At 38.7% G+C, this 19,765-nt stretch overlaps 1 protein-coding gene across 1 annotated transcript in view; it reads left to right on the forward strand.

Moving 5' to 3' along the window:
- Positions 1-18,046, forward strand: part of ALG6 (ALG6 alpha-1,3-glucosyltransferase) — a 51,715-nt gene extending 33,669 nt beyond the window's left edge. Inside the window, 8 exon segments of the mRNA XM_006147531.3 lie at positions 2,695-2,904; positions 3,431-3,566; positions 6,643-6,728; positions 8,663-8,747; positions 11,286-11,356; positions 13,160-13,228; positions 13,354-13,552; positions 17,716-18,046. Coding sequence (XP_006147593.1) covers positions 2,695-2,904; positions 3,431-3,566; positions 6,643-6,728; positions 8,663-8,747; positions 11,286-11,356; positions 13,160-13,228; positions 13,354-13,552; positions 17,716-17,913 — 1,054 coding nt within the window. The 3' untranslated portion in view covers positions 17,914-18,046.
- The last annotated feature ends 1,719 nt before the right edge of the window (positions 18,047-19,765 follow it).

The raw sequence follows: 19,765 nt of genomic DNA on the forward strand, positions 1-19,765 counted from the left end.
ACCCACTTTTTTTTTTCTTAGAGATTTTTGCTATAGGGTGCGTGCTCTCACCCAAGATACAGAGAGAAATAGAAAGTGAGAAATCACCCCCCCAATGGGATGGGCGTGCTGCAATCCCTTCTTGTCCATTCTCCTCTTGGTATTTTGGGCACCGACGCACACTTGCCCGGCATGAGTTTGAAGCCACTGGTTCCAGGACTCAAACCGCAGTTAGCCATGTGGGAGTCCAGTGACATAACCATTACACTATCTGCTGGTCCCAAGTTTTTTGAGTTTTAAAATAAAATGTTTCTAGGGCTAGTCAGGTGACATGGTGGTTAAGGCAGCTGGATCCCATATGGCTGACTGTATGGTTTGATTCCCAGACCTGGCAGCTTGAGAAATATACTGGGTGCGTGTGCATGCATGCCCAGGATCCTGAGAGGAGAATGAATTATGGTGTGGCCATCCTTCCTGGGAGGTGCTTTCTTACTTTCTCCCCCCTCCCTCTCTCTCTCCAGTAAGTGCATGTGCCCTATGACAAATTAAAAAAAAAAAAATTCTCTAACATACAGGTAGCTAGAGGTGTCAGGAAACTAAAACTGAAAAATTAAAATCTGTAGGGCCAGCAGGTGGCATGGTGGTTAAAGCACTGGACACTCCCACATGGTTGACCATGGTTCAAGTTCCAGACCTGGTGGATTACTTTCTCACTTTCCTTCTTTCTGTGTGTCTATCTTTCTCTGGTCAAATTAAAATAAGTGAATGGATAAATAGAATTAAATAATTAAAAATATTAAAATCTGTATGACTTTTATTGTATGTATTTTTTGATAAGGAACATTCAACAAACAGATCTTAGAGTGTAAGTCGATAAAAGATATGTACGTGTATATACAATTTGTCTTCTAATATACTGAATGTTACTCTCTGTCGTCATCTCTCTTGAGAGTGAAAAAAAAAGGATGTATTAACATATGATTGCTTGGCTAAGAGCTTTTTCTCTTGATGCCAGTCTGTTTTTCATAATTAATATGTCTGCCAAAGGACTTGCAAAAGATATTCAAATCTGTAGTTGTTTTCATCATATTTTTTTTTTATTCTACCCACCTCCTTATTTAGTTGTTTATTTATTTTGGGGGGATATTGTTTGTGGAATTATGGCTATCAAATTATAATAATATTAAGAATAATGGTATAATAAAAAATGTTGTTTACTTGATTTTTTTTTTTTTAAGTTTTTGCCTTAGGTGTGTGTGTTGCCAGAGACAGAGAAACCAAGTGAGAAAGTGAGAAATCACCCCATGGAGGGGATGGTCGTGCCACAATCTCTTCTCTCTTCTCCTCTTAGGATTTTTGCATGGACACACATGTGTCTGAAGGGTTTTTCAAGCCTCTGTATCCAAGACTTGAACTGCAGAGTTGACCATATGAAATCCACTATCTCAGCCACTATACCATCTGCTGTCCCAAATTTATACTGTTTTTGTTTTTTTTTTTAAGATATTTATTTATTTATCTTTTAAAAAATTTAATATTGTGATTTTTCAAGCCACCAGGTCTGGGACTCAAACCACAGTTGACCATGTGGGAAATTCAGTGCCTTAACTACTACCATGCTACCTGCTGGCTCCAAATTTGTACGTTTTTAAATTCTTGGGGCCAGCAGGTGGTACAGTGGTTAAGGGCACTAGACTCCCACATATCTGACCATGGTTTCAGTTCTGGACTTGGTGGCTTGCTTTTTTCACTTTCCTTCTCTCTCACTCTCTCTCACTCTCTCTCACTCTGTCCCTCTCTGGCCAAACTTAAATAAATAAAATTGAATAAAATAATTTATTTTTTATAATTAAAACATTATAAAATAATTTTAAAATTTATTTTCATTATTATTATTATTAGTAGTAGTAGTAGTATTTTATTATTTTAAAGTTGACCAGAGAGAGACAGAGAGAAAGAAGGAATGTGAGAAAGCAAGCTGCCAGGTCCAGGACTCAAACTGCAGCCAGCCATGTGGGAGTCCAGCTGCCTCAACCATGATGCCACCTGCTGACCCCTAAAATAATTCTTTCAAAAAAAAAAAATTCCTTCTCTTATCATTTTAAGGGGTCTTGGGAAGGAAGGAGGTAAATACAGGTGCCCAGCTCATCATTTTGAGCCAAAAATCTAATTATGATATTGTTTTAATTAATAATGTTACTAAGCACATGAATTATTATGCTATTGATACATATTATAGAGGAAATATGGTGATCTCAGTAAGTTTTATTAATACTTTAACTTAACTGATGGAGTGTTATTCTACAGATTTTGGTATGTCATAGTAATATTGAGAAGTAGAACAGACATAGCACTATGTTTTAACTATTTTTAAAAATAATTAATTTAATTTAATTTTCAGTTTGAACAGAGAGAGAGAAAGTGAGAAAGCAAGCTACCAGGTCCAGGACTTGAACCGTCTTCAGCCATGTGGACTGTCCAGCACCTTAACCACCACAACATTTGCTGGTCCCCTACTTAGAGCCCTTTTAAATCTAAACAAATCACTTAACTGTTTAGCAGTACAAGTAATATAGTTGAGATTATTATATGTAATTTCATATTTATCACTTTAGTAGTTTAAATTTCTATTTGGAAATAGTGTTCAATGTATATGTTATTTTAAAATCACATAAAAGTATGCTCTATAAATGCAAGATCTATTTGAGTTAAGAGATAATTTCCTTGACACAAGGATATATATAATTCTGTGAGTCTTGGCTTTGCTTTGTGGGGTGTTCTTGGAGTATCTTGTGACTGGGACCTGCTAGGTTCACTGGCATTTTGCTTAGCAATAAACTATAAACAGATGGAACTTTATCACTCCTTGCCATTTTTTTGCTTTTTACTTGGCAAGTGTTTTAAAAAAGGCCTCAAAGGAAAGGGGTGAGTGACTTTTAAACACCAGAATTAAAAGATTTACTTCCACCCGTTTTTTGGGCATGTTTACTTGGAGGAAGTAATCTTTCATTTTGCCTTTTGGTGATTTCTTATAAATGGGATGACCATGGGGTGAGTGGGGAGAAAGAATAAGTATTATTCTGTATCCTTTTGTTTTAAATCTTTCTAAGTAGAAGGTATTTTGATCGATGTTCGTTTACTGGAGGTAATGGGAATACATCTCCATTCAGTATTTTCCTCCATGGCTGCATTCCCTTACTTCCATAGGTGCATCTGAGTTAAATGTTAATGAGGATGGTGACAGCAGGCTTTTTGTTGGAGAAGTGCACATCTAGTCAGTTGTGTGTTTTTGAACTCTGACTTGGGCAGGCTCCTATCTTAAATCTATATTGGTAGCATATAGTTAGCATTACTGTACATTTGCATTTGTTACATTCCGTGAGACACAGGTTTGCTTTTTCAGAATGATGACTTTTCTCTGTCTTACCACTTACCTTTGTTCTCGTTCTAGGTCTGTGTTGTTTGTTAAGCTGGCTGGTACCGTCCTGACTTCCTTCATCCTTTGCTGGCTGCCATTCTTGACAGAAAGAGAACAGACCCTGCAGGTCCTAAGAAGACTCTTTCCAGTTGATCGTGGATTATTTGAGGCATGTTTGAAAACTTCCTTCTCAAATGTACCTTCCCTGTGACCTTTAGGGATTTCATGTAGAAGACGCAGAAAATCAGAACTTGAGCTGCTTTCTTCCTGCAGTAATCCCTTGCCAGGTTATTTAATCCAGTTTATCACCCCTAGCGCAGCTGACATTGTCTAGCACGTCAACAGGTAACATTGATACCGCTATCAGATTCATAATTCAGTCATACATGTTTCAGAATTATTTATTTAATTTGTATTATTATTTAATTTGCTGTAGGGCATGTGTATTCACCAGAGAGGGGGGAAGAAAGAGAGAGAGAGAGATTGAGAACGTGAGAAAGCTAGTCACCAGGTCTGGGGCTTGAACCTTGGCTGGCCGTGTGGGACTCCAGTGCGCTAATGGCATACCACCTGCTGGCCCCAATTAAACATTTTTCTAATGAGATAGGGTCCATAATGAAAGGCAGTATAAGAAGTTGCAGCTACAGAGTTAACAACACTCTAAATTTTTGGCTTATATTATCTTTTTAATCTTAGGAAATTATTTGTTAAACTAATAATCATATTTGCTTCAGAAAAGTCTTGTAATTCCTTATGAGATATATAACCTTCATCCATAGTAATTTTTAATGAGAATTTCATTTCATTTCATGTCATGCTAGTATAATCACTCTTGTTAAACTTTTATTACATGAATAATTTGATCATTTAGACTTAGTAATTAAATTAAACAAACCATTTTTCTGAAACAAAAAGGGCTTTTAATAAAGTTAGACAGAGACAACATATTTATAGATAATTTGCTTTTGAATAACATTTCTTTTAAAAAGAATTTAAAAAGCACTTTATATCTATCTATCTATCTATCTTCCCAATTTCTAAATATATAAATCTCTATAGAATATCTTTCAATAGATCTATAGGCTGAGGGAGCCAGCATTTTGAGAGACCAAGAAAAGAGTTTGGGGTTTTGAAGGAGTAAGATTGTGTGATTGATGGGACCAGCAGTTAGCATAATGGCAATGTCGCTGGACTCCCATTTAGTCTACCACGGTTCAAGTCCTGGACCTGGTGGCTTAAACTCAAACTGGGCATGTGTGCGTGCATGCCCAAGATCCTGAGAGGAGAATGGAAGTTTGCGGTGTGGCCATTCCCCCTGGGGGGTGATTTCTCGCTGTCTCTCTGTCTCTCTCTGTCTTTCTGGCTAGTGCATGCACCCTATAGTAAAAACCTCTCCAAAAAAAGATTGTGTGACTGTGTGTCGTTGGGCACGATGGGGGGTTGGGGGGAAGAAAGTAATGATACTGATAATAGTAAATAATCACTATTGTTACTTTCTTTTTTTTTTTTTTTTTTTTTGCTATAGGGCGCATGCGCTAGCTAGAAAGATAGAGACAGAGAGACAGAAAGCGAGAAATCACCCCCCAGAAGGGATGGCCACGCTGCAATCCCTTCTCCATTCTCCTCTCGGGATCTTGGGCATGCATACACACAGCCCGGTGTGAGTTTAAGCCACTGGATCTGGGACTTGAACTGTGTTTGACTACATGGGAGTCCAGCAACATAGCCATTATGCCAACTGCTGGCCCCAGCACTGCTTACTTTCTAGGTGGCAGACAGTTCCATGTAATTTTATCTGATCCTTACAGTAGTTCTGGGGCAGCTGTTATCCCCACTTTACAGTGAAGAAAACTGAGGTCCGAAATTCATCCTAGTAGTACCTGGCAGAGCTGCAGTTTGAACTTTGAAAATTATGCTCCTAATGTCTTCATTATATGATCTCTAACAACTGTAGAAAGTAAAATTTCATTCTCTAAAAAAGATGACTGGTAATTTTTTTACCTTCCATTTCACAAATGGTATTTATCATGGTAATTATAAAGATGAGTACCAGCCATGTATGGTGTTGGATCTTCTTTGATTTGACAGAGGAGAGTGGGATGGTAGAGCTGTCGTGATAGTTCCTTTCTTGGTCCTACGCCCACACAGCCATGAGTCCCGCAGCTGTTGAGAGGGTGGGTTTCATAAACACGAGCGCTATCCGTACACTTCAATTTTGAAAGTGATCCTAGCACAATTGCCAGTGTCTTTAAACTTCTTGATTTATTAGCAATTAGCTCTTGCCATTGCTAGTAACTAAATAAACTCAGATGTGGAATAAGATGTGTCAAATGTGGCACCGGCAGTTGGCGTAATGGCTGTCGCTGGACTCCCATGTAATCGACCATGGTTCAAGACCCGGACCTGGTTACTTAAACTCACGCTAGGCGTGTGTGCGTGCATGCCCAAGATCCCGAGAGGAGAATGGAGGAGAAGGGATTGCGCTGTGGCCATCCACCCTAGGTGGGGGGAATGATTTCTCACTTTCTGTCTCTCTGTCTCTCTCTCTCTCTCTCTCTTTCTGGTGAGTGCACGTGCCCTATAGCAAAAACCTCTCCAAAAAAAAAAAAAAAAAAAAGATGGGTCAAATGTAACACGAATTCTACCTGTTAGGGAAAAAAGATGTCTCAGATAAACTTCCCAAGATGAGATAGTGTACTGTGATTGAAAAATATTAAGTATTTCTCAGCAATGTCTAGGTTGTGGTTAATTAATAGCTGAGTTTCTGTCACATAAAAAAATGAAAAATGCTTGACCATGTGCATGTGTTTTTATTCCTTATTCTTTTTATTTACTCTACTTTGTTGTAATTGTGAATAAAATTTCACAGATCTCAGAAGTTTATTTGCTTAGACTTTGGGCTGCACTTGTGGATTTAATATTTCATTCAGTTATACTAGAATGGGGCCGGTGGGTGGCATGGTGGTTAACGTGACTGGATCTCACGTGGCTGAATATGCAGTTGGCATCCTGTACCCAGCGGCTTAAAAAAACATAGCAGGCGTGTGTGTGTGCGTGCCCAAAACCCTGAGTAGAGTCTGGAGGAGAAGGGACTGCAGCATGGTCATCTCCCCTAGCTGGTGATTTCTCTCTTTTTCTCTCTGTCTCTTTGTCTCTCTGTCTCTGGCAAATGCATGTGCTCTATAGCAAAACTGTATTCATTTTTTTTTTATACCAGAATATAATACTGACAAATCTCTTTTAAGGATAAAGTGGCCAATATTTGGTGTAGCCTTAATGTCTTTCTGAAGATTAAGGATATTTTACCACATCAGACCCAGATAATGATCAGGTAAGAGAAGTTTGTATATAGTGTTTTATAAGCTACTCTTTAAAAGTTTCAGCAATACCTGGGAACCAGCAGTTAGTGTAATGGCTATGTCGCTGGACTCCCACGTAGTCGACCGCGGTTCGTGTCCCGGACCCGGTGGCTTAAAACTCACGCCGGGCGTGTGTGCGTGCGTGCCCAAGATCCCGAGAGGAGAATGGAGGAGAAGGGATTGCGGCGTGACCATCCCCCCTGGGGGGTGATTTCTCGCTTTCTGTCTCTATGTCTCTCTCTGTCTGTCTGGCGAGCGCACGCGCCCTACAGAGAAAATCTCTCCAAAAAAAAAAAAAAGTTCACAAAAGTTTCAGCAATACTTAAATTATCTGGCATCATTAGATAATGAAGTACTCTTCATTAGTGAATTTTCCATATAACTTAAACTTATCCTTCTAGGCAGTGAAACTGTTTTGTTTGAATTATTTTATGTGACTGTCTTTTTGAATTATTATCTAATTATCCCCTTAAACGGAGGTGATAATAAACATGACTTTAACATTATCTTGAAGAGTCATGATTTTCAGTAGTGTATCACTCAGGGTTCAACCCAAAAGGTAGAATGAGCAGGAGATCACTGTGTGTGTGTGTGTGTGTGTGTGTGTGTTTGTGTACACAAATTTATTATAAGGAATAGGCTTATAATAAGTAATGGGGATAGGCTCAGTATTCCAGAGGTCCACAATGTAGGCGGGCATCCAGGAAGGAATATCTGGGGAAAAGAAGAGTGATTCAGTCTTAGCTGCTGTTAGGAAAGGAGTAAGTACTCTTTTTTTTTTTTTCTAAGAGAGAATTTGCTAGAGACAGAGAGACAATGAGAAATCACCCCTCAGGAGGGATGGCCACACTGCAGTCCCTTCTCCATTCTCTTCTTGGGATCTTGGGCACGCTCGCACGCACATGTACTTGCCAGGTCCAGGATTTGAACCATGGTCAGTCACATGGGGGTCCAGCGACGTAACCATATGTCACCTGCTTATCCCCCTAAGCCCTCTTTTTAAGAACTTCCAATTGATTAAGTTGGGCCTCCCAATACACTCTCCCTTCTGATTAACCTAAAATTAACTCAATAGATCTGCAAAATCTCTCACAGCAGTGCCTTAGGTTAGTGATGCCAGTGTTTGAATTACTGCGAGAAGGGTGCTGCCTCCCTCTGTCCTCCGGCTCTATAAGATACCTCTTGTAGCCCACTGTAACAGGAAGCATGCGGAAGAGCATTCTGGGGATTTCAGTCCGGCCTCGCCAAGTTGACAAGTCACAAAGCAACCCTACATGTGAAAATCAATTAGGTTATATACTTATTTTCAGAGCTTTCAAGGCTTTTGTCAGGGTACTAAATAGCCCCAGACTACTTTGCTTGTTGAGTCTTTTTCTAGTTGTTTTTCCTCCTCGCTTATCAGCCATCATGAGAAGCTCTAGTAGCTTTCTGCTCCCTTTCCAAATTGGTTTACCATGGGCTTTAAAATCAGATAATCAGCTTTTGTGACAGGAGGGCCAGAAAGTCTCTATGTGAATAGACTTTATGAATGTTTGTGTTACAAGTATAACATTCTCTCTTTTACCTGGTTATGTTTTCTTATTTTGAGCATTTGATCATTTGACCTTCAACTCTGTACCCTTGTATCTTTTCTCTATGTGATAAAAAGTGCTAAAATAATGTGAGTGGTATTTAGTGTTATACTGTTTTGTGCTACATTATGTCATATAATCATATGTAAAGTCGTGTACACATTTTGATGTAAAGCTTTTATTTTAATGTTATTTGGTCTTAATTTTAATGAAATAAAAGTTAACTTTAACTTGAAATCAACGGAAGTTAATAATGTGATCTTTATTTTTAAAAAATATTTGTTTCAGCTAGCTTTACACCTCTAAAAAACAAACATTTTATTTTTATTTTTTAGCTTCTGTTGTACATTTTTGAGCCTGCTCCCTGCATGTATAAAATTGATACTTCAGCCTTCTCCCAAAACATTCAAATTTACTCTGGTAAGTTTCTCACTCGTTTAGATCATTCTTGCTACAACTGATCTTTTAAAATACAGATAATTATTTCCTTGGTCTGAACAGGATTTATGGAATTGGAAAATAAGACATTCTTTTATTTGGCAAACATTAATTGAGTGTCTTCCATACTTAGATGCTACAATGGCACTCGGCTGAGCAGTCATACTCAGTTTATTTATTTATTTTAAATAGTTAATTTTTTTCATTATTATTGTTATTTTAAAATTTGCTACTTGGCACGCATAGTTACCAGAGAGATAGAGAGCAAGCGAGATAGAGGAGAAAAAAGCAAGCCATCAGGTTCAGGACTCTAACCACAGTCATTCATGTGGGAATCCAGCACTTTAACCACCTGCCACTTGCTGGCCCCACAATCAGTTTAATTTAGCAACTATTTACTTTCTGTTTTGTCTTAGTTAATGAGGAGATACAAAGAAGAAAATAGTGGCAAAAAACATACGGTTACATTACTATGCTATAAAGCAGATTGTCAGTTTCTTTCAGGTATAAATGAAATCCTAGGATAGTGTGGGGAGAGATTTTAGACAGCTGTTTAGGGCAAGTGGGAGTTGAACCAGATTTTGAAAGCTGGGCAAGGTTTGGAGCAGCAGGTTAGACAGCAGGAGAGAAATTCAAGAGGAAGACCTTGTAGTTACAGAGGGGGGAAAGGACAGGGAATGTTCTGGGAATAACTATTAAAGTTGGTGTTAGTTTTATGTGTGTTATGTTGAAGGCAGGAGAGGATATGGTGAGAAAAAAAGGTCCAGAAGGACCAAGCAGATATTGATAAGGTTTTGTAGTTTAATTTGTGTGTCGGAAAAATTAAGACATTCCAGGAAGGGAGGAGGCAGAGCTCTGTTAGGGGAAAATGACTTGTGTCAGTTTGAAGATGGGTGGGTCTATTTCCCATAGCATGGGGGTTTTTCTCAGAGGTACATAAGATTCACCTAGTTGTATCTCTGTGGTATTAGACATTTTGTTCCTGTGTGCATTGGTCTATAAAATGACATTTAAAAAATACCTTTTAAAGGGAACTGGCAGTTAGCGTAATGGCTATGTCGCTGGACTCCCATGTAGTCGACCGCGGTTCGCGTCCCGGACCCGGTGGCTTAAAACTCACGCTGGGCGCGTGTACGTGCGTGCCCAAGATCCCGAGAGGAGAATGGAGGAGAAGGGATTGCGGCGTGACCATTCTCCCTGGGGGGTGATTTCTCCATTTCTGTCTCTATGTCTCTCTCTGTCTGTCTAGTGAGCGCACATGCCCTATAGTGAAAACCTCTCCAAAAAAAAAATAAATCTTTTAAAATATCAGAAACATTTAGTTTATGAAAATAGTAAAAGTCCTTATAGTTTTATAAGAGGACAGGATTTTAGAAATTAGGGTTCCAATTTCTGAGGCTGTACATTGTATTTTAAAAACAAGGCAGCACAGAACAGTAAAATAACTGCAAGGAAATCTCAGTACCACAATATGAAAAGGTTAGTTTTATATTTCTCTTTTCTCTTTCATTACCTTTTTATTGATGATGTCTGCTGTTTCATTCTGTAAATGAACTCTGAGTATGCTAAGTCATCTACTATTACTGTTTTGTAGAACATTTAAAGCAGGATGGGTATGGTTAATAATACTCTAATGTTTTTAACAGGCCTAGCTTGAAATATTTTCAAGCTTCTGAAAGATGATGTTATTTTTCTAGGAAATAACATGCTAAATAAAGGTATATTTCAAAGATAATAGAATAGAAATTCACAGTATGAATCACTGTAATAATGTTAGGGATAATTACTTTCAGAACTGTAAGCCAGAAAAAACATTTTCTTTCTTTTAATTTTCTAATGCTATTCTGTTTGCTATGTTGCAATATAAGACATTATAGTAAAAACAAAACAAAACAAAACAAAAAAACAAATAAAAAGCTCAGCCCAGCCATGGTGGTGCAAGCAGCAGGGCACCGCCACGTGGTACGGGAGCCACATGGGAGGCTCAGGTTTGGGTTCTACAGTAGGTTGACCTGAACAGGTTGGGTGTGCCTGCTCCTGCCGGTGATCCTGGCTGGCTGGGACGCTGGGGGAAGATCGTGGCAAGACTGTCTCCCGCAAATGAAATAAATCAACTTAAAAAAAATTAAAAACTTATACTAATTTTTATTCTTCTCTCCTTCTTTTTCACACCAACTATTTCACAGCTGTCCCTTTATGCCCTCCACATGCTAAATGGGTTTCTGCCCTAAGGAACAATCTAATGATTATTTAGTAATGGTGATTATTTAGTAATTAATGTTTCTCAAGAACTGGTTTTTGATGGTCAAGTATAACTTATAGTCATTGTTTCCTAAAACAAATTTTGATTTTTAAATTCAATTAAAATGTTATGCATATTAGTGTTGGGTTTAGATTTTATTTCTAGATAGAAGCTCTAATAAACTTTAATTTAATATAAAAATGACTTAGTTATGTACGTAATCAAAATGATACTATATTACGCAAATTATATCTTATTTCCCCCCTTTTTTCTTTAAGGTTACCTGTGCACTATCATTCTTTTTATTTTCTTTCCAAGTACATGAAAAGTCCATTCTCTTGGTATCATTGTAAGTAGAAATGTTTGAAGTATGCTTTTATTAATATGTGTTTAAAATATACACATTTAAAGTTTATATGCACATATTCATTTACATATAAAACAATACTGGGACCAGCAGTTAGCATAATGGCTACGTCACTGGACTCCCATTTAGTCGACTGCAGTTCAAGTCCCAGACCTGGCGGCTTAAACTCACACCAGGTGCGTGTGTGTGCGTGCCCATGATTCCAAGAGGGAAATGGAGCAGAAGGGAATTGGAGCGTGGCCATCCCCCCTGGGGGATGATTTCTTGTTTTCTGTCTCTCTGTCTCTCTCTCTCTTTCTGGTGAGCGCACGTGCTCTATAGCCAAAACTTCTCCAAAAAAGAAAAAAAAAAGCCAGTACTATATGAATATTATACTTGCATAAAATTATTTCATAGTTATTTTTAAAAAATGATATTCTCTTACTATTTTACTTTTCATAAAATGTTTCATTTTATTTATTTACTTAGTTTTTGCTATAGGGCATGTACGCTTTCCAGAGAGACAGACAGAGAGAGAGGGAAAGTGAGAAATCACCTCCCACCCCTTGGATAATGGTCATGCTACAATCCCTATTTTGTTCTCCTCTTGGGATTTGGGGCATGTATGTATATGTACTTGGCGTGAATTTCAAGCTAATGGGTCTAGGACTCAAATCACACAGCCAGCCATGTATTATTCAGTGCCTTAACCTCCATACCACCTGCTGGCCCAAAATGTAATATTTTAAATTAAAAACAGTGGTAGATTATTGATATGCTTCTGTTTCTTCATCTCTATTTTCTATATGCTTTGAAAATAAAGTCTTCTCCGAAAAAGTTTATTTATGTTGGAGCGTGGTTGCCATCTTTATCTTCTTCACTTTTTCTTCCTTTCTTTTCTTTTCTTTCTTTTTTTTTTTTTTTTTTTTTTTTGATATAGGGCATGTGTGCTTACCAGGAGACAGAGAGATAGTGAAAATGAGGAGGGATGGTCATGTTGCAATCCCTTCTTCTCCATTATTCTCCTTTTGGGGTTTGGGACACACATGCACATGAACCTAGGATATTTTTCAAGCCACCAGGTCTGGGTCTGGAACTGTGCAATAGGCCATGTAGGATCCAGTCACCCTAACCTCCACTCTATCTGGTTAGACACTTCCAGTTATTATAAATAGTTGGCATCTTCTCTGTGTATAGGCTTATTTAATTTAGACTGCTATTGATAAAAGCATCAGTCCATATGAAGGCCTTCCTGGCTTTAAAAAAAAATTAGCTACCCCTGAAAATCAGAAAGATAAGTTTTTTTTTTGTTGTTGTTGTTGTTGTTATAGGGCACATGTGCTTGCTGGAAAGACAGAGAGAAAGAAAGTGAGAAATCATCCTCCAGCGGGGATGGTTCCTTCTCCTCCACTCTCCTCTTGGGATTTTGGGTATGCACACACATGAACCCAGCAGGTTTTTTTTTTTGATTATTTTATTTAACTTCCTTCCTTCTTTCTTTCAAGGAACAGAGTGTGAGACAAAGAGATGGAGGAGGGGAGTGAGAAAGCAAGCCACCAGGTCCAGGACTCAAACCACAGTCAGCCATGTGGGAGTCCAGCTCCCTTAACCACCATGCCAACTGCTGGCCCTGGGCTGATGTGAGTTTTAAGCCACCAGGTCTGGGACTTGAACCACAGTCGACCATGTGGGAGTCTAGTGACGTAACCATTGTGCCATCTGCTGGTCCCAATGTGTTTGTATTTTTACAAGTAGAACTCAAAATTATATTCTGTAATATTAAAATATTTTTTCTTTACATTTTAGACCAGTCTGCTTAGTTTTAAATGAAATTCCTTTTATGTCTACTTGGTTTTTACTTGTGTCAACATTTAGGTGAGTCAAGCTAATTTCCATATAATATTTTCAGTGTGATTCTCATAAACTGATTTAAAACTTTAATAAATGATTCTGATTGAATTGATTATTTTATTTTGCTCTTTTTCTGTTTTCCTTTGTAGTATGCTACCTCTTCTATTGAAGGATGAACTCCTAATGCCCTTGGTTGTGACAGCAATGGCATTTTTTATAGCTTGTGCAACTTTATTTTCAATATTTGAAAAGAATTCTGAAGAAAAACTGCTGTTGAAATCCTTTTCCATTACTGTTAGGAAATATCTTCCATGTTTTACATTTCTTCCCAGAATTATACAATATTTGGTAAGTTCATTTTTTTTAAGAATTATTTTATTTAACTTTTAATTTTATTTATTTACTTATTTTAATTTGACCAGAAAGGGACACAGTGAAAGAAAGAGAGAGAAAGAGAGAGAAAGGGAAAGGGAAAGTGAGAAAGCAAGCCATCAGGTCTGGGACTCGAGCTGTGGTGGGCCATGTGGGAGTCCAGCGCCCTTAACTACTGTGCCACCTGCCAGCCCCAGATGTTCAGTTTTTAAGGAATGGTATATTTTTTTCAATATACCACTACTTATTTATTTATCTACTTATTTATTTACTTTCTTCCTTACTTACAAATTTTTCCAGAGTCTGTGTATACTTTCTGGAGAGAGAAAAAGGGAAAGTGAGAAAGCACCCCCCCCCCCCCATGGCGAATGGTCATACCACAGTCCCTTCTTCATCTCTCCATCCTCTTCAGGATTTTGGGCATCACACACATTCATCTGATGTGTGTTTCAAGTTGCTGGGTCCAGAACTCAAACTGCAAAGCTGGCCATATTGGATCCAGCAACTTTAATTCCCATTTCATGGGCCAGCCTGATACTACTATTTATAAAAAAAAATTATTGAGGGTAAGCCCCATTGCCTAGTGGTTAAGGGAGCTGGATCCCATGATTGTGGTTCAAATCCTGGCCCCTGTAGCTTAAAAACATACCAGGTGCATATGTGTACATGCCCCAAATCCCAGTGGGATGGAGAAATGGAAGAGAAGAAACTGTGGCATGAGTATGCTCTATTCAGGAATGCTTTCCTTCTTTCTCACTCTCTCTGGTGAGTGCATGTGTCTGGTGATGGGGGGAGATTGAATAGCTTTTCCTTTATAGATATAATTCACATCCTTTATAGATATAAATCCATCCACAGATATTGTACAATTTAGTGGTTTTAAGTATGTACACAGATTTGTACAGCTATTACCAAAGTCTAATTTTAAATCATCTTCATCACCTTGAAAAGAAATCCTGAGTTCTTAGCAGTCGGTTATTTCCTGCTCCACTCTCCCTGCCGCCCCCCAGCCTTGGACAGCCACCGACCTACTTTCTGTCTCTGTAGCCTTGCCTCTTCTGGACGTTTCATGTAAATGGAACGTATTAGTCTTTTAGGGCTGCTGTAACAGAATACCGCCTCCTCCATTTCTCTATCCTGTTGGGATTCTGAGTATGTACATGCCACAGTTTCTTCTCTTCCATTTCTCCATCCCACTGGGATTTGGGGCATGTACGCATATGCACCTGGTATGTTTTTAAGCTATAGGGGCTAGGATTTGAGCCATGGTCAGTCACATGGGATCCAGCTCCCTTAACCACTAGGCAATGGGGCTTACCCTCAATAATTTTTTTAAAATAGTATCAGGCTGGCTTCAGTTCTCTTCCATTGAACAGTATGTGTATCCTTACGCTAGTACTACGGAAGTCCAGTTGGTGCGATCTCAGTAATGAGCGAGAAAACTGGCAACGGCACATGATAAGCTACTCTCTGGGGAAACTTTGGTATAAACAGGAGCAGACAAAGGAGGTAGTAGCTGGAAGAAGAGAAAGGTTTTATTTCAAATGAGAGAAATTTCAATGTCTGTTTAACACTGAGTCAAGATCATAATATTACATTTCAACTAGTCCCGTATTTTTTAAAGTAAAGTTTTATTCGGATCATTTTACTTGAGAAATTTTCACTCCCTACTAAGGTCACCTTGGATTTCCTCAGCTTCGATTTCCTCATTGGCTGCTTGCTGGCTTTGTTTATGCCTGCTAGAAGCTTTTTTGACTCTCTTCCAGTCTTTTATCTGGAATGACCTATTCAGGTCTTACCAATACAGCCATAATGTAGCCATTAATATTATCTGTTCGGGAACCAGCAGGTGGCATAGTGCTTAAGGTGCTGGACTCCCACATGGTCAACCGTGGTTCAAGTCCTAAGCCTTACGGCTTGAAAGTCCTGGTGGGCATATGTGCTTATGTGCCCCAAATCCTGAGAGGAGAGTGAAGAGAGAGGGATGATTTCTTGTTTTCTGTCTGTCCCTCCAGTGAGTACATGTGCCCTATGGCAAAAATCACACACACACACACACACACACACACACACACAAATCCATTAGGGTTCCATTTATGTCCCACCTCCTTCATGAAAGTACTTCTGGTTTTCACTGCGTGCTTTCTGTATTTACTCATGCAGCTTTTGTCGACACATGCACTGTGCTAGAGATAAAATGAGTAAGATCTGGCTAGTCCCTATTTATTTATTTACTTATTTATTTAAAAGAAATATTTAATTAATTACACTTGTTATTATTAATTAATTAATTATTATTATTTTTCAATTTGACTAGAGAAAGACAGAGAAGGAGAGAAAGGGAAAGTGAGAAAGTAAGCCATCGGGTCCAGGACTCGAACCACAGTCAGTCATGTGGGAGTCCAGCACCTCAACCACCATACCACCTGCAGGCCCCTATTATTTTTCAATTTGATCAAAGAGAGAGAGAGAGGGAAAACGAGAAAGCAAGCTGCCAGGTCCAGGACTTAAAACACAGTCGGCCATGTGGGAATCCAGCACCTTTAACCACCATGCCAACTGCCGACCCCAGCCAGTCCCTATTTGAAAGACCTCATGGTCTAGAGTGAAACTCTGGAGTAGTAGGCAGTAGACACATGTAGAAACTTAGGCTGACTAAATACAACGAAAAATTCAGTTCTTCACTCACAGTGGGCACATTTCAGATGGTCAGTAGACACATGTAGTTAGTTGTTGGAGTATTCACTTGTAGAATATTTCCGTCATTGCAGAAAGTTCTTCTATGTATGGCACACTGGTCTGGAGAAGAAACTGGCTACCTACACATCCAATAAAAGTAATTGTTTTAGTACTCATTTTGGCCTTTAATTAAATGTGATCTTGTGATTTTAGTTAACATTCTCCTAATTAAATGACAAACTCTTTGAGGCCAGAGGACATTTTCTCTCACATGCCCCACTGTGTACAGCATTAGCTCAATGGAAGCATTTAGTGAATATGAAATGTAACTTCTCATTCGCCAGAAGGTACATGTGCTCACCAGGCACAGAGAGCGAGAGAGAGAAAAAGAAACGGGGAGAGAGAAAACAAGCAAACCTCTCTATGGGGAATGGTCACACTGCAATCCCTTCTCCTCCATCTCTCCCTTTTTTCAGGATTTTGGGCACACACATCCAGCTGCCATGTTTCTCAAGTTGCCGGGTCCTGGATTTAAACCGCACAGTTGGCCATGTGGAATCCGGCTGCCTTAACCACCACACCAGGGCTGGCCTGGAAAATTTTTTCATAGATGGGTTCTCAGGATTTGCTTAGAATCTTACATTTTGAAGCTGGGTCCCAGGGGATGCCATGAATTTAGCTATGACTAGCAGGAACATGTTTGGGATACCGTTTTTTGGTGCCTAGGTGGTATGAAGTGTAAGAGAGGGGGTTCAGGGCCTTGGCTACACGTGGGAATCCCACAGAGAGCTTTAAAAAGTGCTAAGCTTACCTCAGAAATTCTGATTTAATTGGTCTGGAGTATAGCCTGGGCATCGAGATTTTTAAAACCTTTCACAGCGGGACCAGCAAATGGTATAATGGTTATGTTGCTGGACTCCCACCTAGTTGACTGGTTTGAAACTCACATCAGGCGTGAGTGCACATGTGTATGCCCCAAATCCTGAGAGAATGAAGAAAGGATTGCTGCATGGCCACACAGCACCGGCCCCCCGGGGAGGATGATTTCTCACTTTCTGTCTCCAGCGAGTGCACGCGCCCTATAGCAAAACTTTCTTAAAAGTAAATAAATAAATAAATAAATAAATAAAACCTCTCAGATGATACTGCTTTGAAGCTAAATTTGGGACCCAATGGTAGAAAAGATTGGATTCCCCAACTCTCTTCATTTAGTCAACAAATCAATATTTTATTTTTTAAGAATTATTTTATTTATAATTATTATTTTTAATTTACCAGAGAAAGAGAAAGGAAGTGAGAAAGTGAGCAGTCAGACCCAGGACTCAAACTGCAATCAGCCATATCAGAGCCTAGTGCCTTAACCACCATGCCACCTGCTTGCCCCTACAAATCAATGTTGCCAGCACATTTAAATTTTATTTTCTGTATTACTCAATAATACTTTTTGTTTTGTTTTGTAGTTTCTTATCTCAGTAATCACTATGGTCCTCCTGACAATAGTGACTGTCACACTGGATCCTCCTCAGAAATTACCAGACTTATTTTCTGTATTGGTGTGTTTTGTATCCTGCTTGAAGTTCCTGTTCTTCTTGGTATACTTCAACATTATAATCATGTTGGAATCTAAAAATGGGAGAAACCTAAAGAAAATAAACTAGCTGTATTTCCAATGTGAGAAGTGCTAATTGTCAATTTTTTGCTATATATAAATTAAAATTATTTTGAGAATCATGAAATCATAGGAAAGGAAATGGCAAAAAGTTATTGTGTATATACAAAATAAATATAAATTGAGACCAAAGACTAATGGAGGCTTTTTTAGTAAGTATTCCTTGGCCAGAATATATGATGGTTTTATTAATATGCATAGCTATTCAAGTGAGAAAATCTTGAGAAACATATTTTTAAAATAATTGTTTAATTTAATTTATTATTATTTTATTTATTTATTTTTTAAAGTTGACCAGAGAGAGACAGAAGGGGAACGTGAGAGCCAGGTCTGGGACTCAAACTACAGTCAGCCACGTGGGAGTCAGCCGCTTTAACCACTATGCCACCTGCCAGTCCTGATAAAAACATTTTTAGTTTATTCAGGAAAATATACTCTATAAATTATGTTGTTAAAAAATATTTTGGAAATACTACACTTTTGCCCACTTTCTTTATTATACTATATACTAAACATAATGAGAGAATTAAGAAATTAAAATTCCTTCTTAAAGGAAATCACTGATTTTAGTGTTCATATTTAGTTTTTGTCAAGCACTTTAGGATGCATATACATGTATTTAATTTTTCAGGAAATTAAACTTGTGATGATCTCATTTTTTTAGGAGAGATTTTTGCTATAAGGTGTGTGCGCTCGCTGGAGAGACAGAGACAGAAAGCGAGAAATCACCCCCCCACCCCCACCCCCAGGGAGGATGGCCACACTACAATCCCTTTTCCTCCATTCTCCTCTCAGGATCTTGGGCATGCATGCATATATGCCTGGTCTGAGTTTTAAGACTCTGGGTCTGGGACTTGAACTGCAGTCAGCCATGTGGGAATCCAGCGATGTAACTATTACGCCATCTGCTGGTCTCAAACTTGTGATGATCTTTTTAATGACTGAGATGGTAATTTAAGCTACTTGATCAAAGTTTGAACATACCTATTACATGTACAATAAGAATTTTTCTAACAAAATAGATTAAATTGTATTCTTATTTATTTCCAAGAATGCTAATTTACTTGCATATAATTTAAAAATGAATTTAGGGACTAGCAGGTGGTATAGTGGTTAAGGTGCTTGACTCCCACAGTGGTTGATGTGGTTCGAGTCCTGGACCTGCAGCTTTTAACTCGTGCTGGACATGTGTGTGTGTGTGTGTGGCCAAAATCTCAAGAGAAGACTGAGAAGAGGGGGTTGGGGTATGGCCACACATCCCCCCCAGGTGATTTCTCATTTTCTGTCTCTCTGGCAAGTGCATATGCCATATAGTAAAAATCTCTCTCAAAAAAATGTAAAAGGATGAAAGACCGTACTCCCTTTGGGGATGGTCACATCATAATCCTTTCTCTTTTATTTCTCCTTTGGGACTATGGGCATGCACATACATATGCCCAGTGTGCCCCTTCAAGCTGAAACTGCTGGCTCCAGGACTTGAACTGCACAGTCAGCTATGTGGGGATCTGACCACTTTAACTACCATGTCACCAGCTGGCCTGAGTGAAGTTCTTTGACAACTCAGGATTACTATTTCTAAACTTCCAGAATCATTCTTACTGATAGTTAAACTGCCCTACTAAGGATTGCGTCATTCTACTTTTTTTTTCTCATGGCATGGTTCAAGTTACCACTGCCATAAGCATTGATTTACCTCATCTTCATGTTAACTTTGTCCCGTTACTGTTACATCACTTATATTAGCAGAAGCCCATCATTACCCCAGTATTCAGCTGGTAAAAATAATGTATTATATCTGTGTTGCAGTTTCTCATACGAAGATAGTGTCTGTGATAAAAACA

This window comes from Tupaia chinensis, unplaced genomic scaffold (genome assembly GCF_000334495.1).
Source record: "Tupaia chinensis unplaced genomic scaffold, TupChi_1.0 Scaffold000215_1, whole genome shotgun sequence".
In the NCBI taxonomy this organism is placed as follows: Eukaryota; Metazoa; Chordata; class Mammalia; order Scandentia; family Tupaiidae; genus Tupaia; species Tupaia belangeri.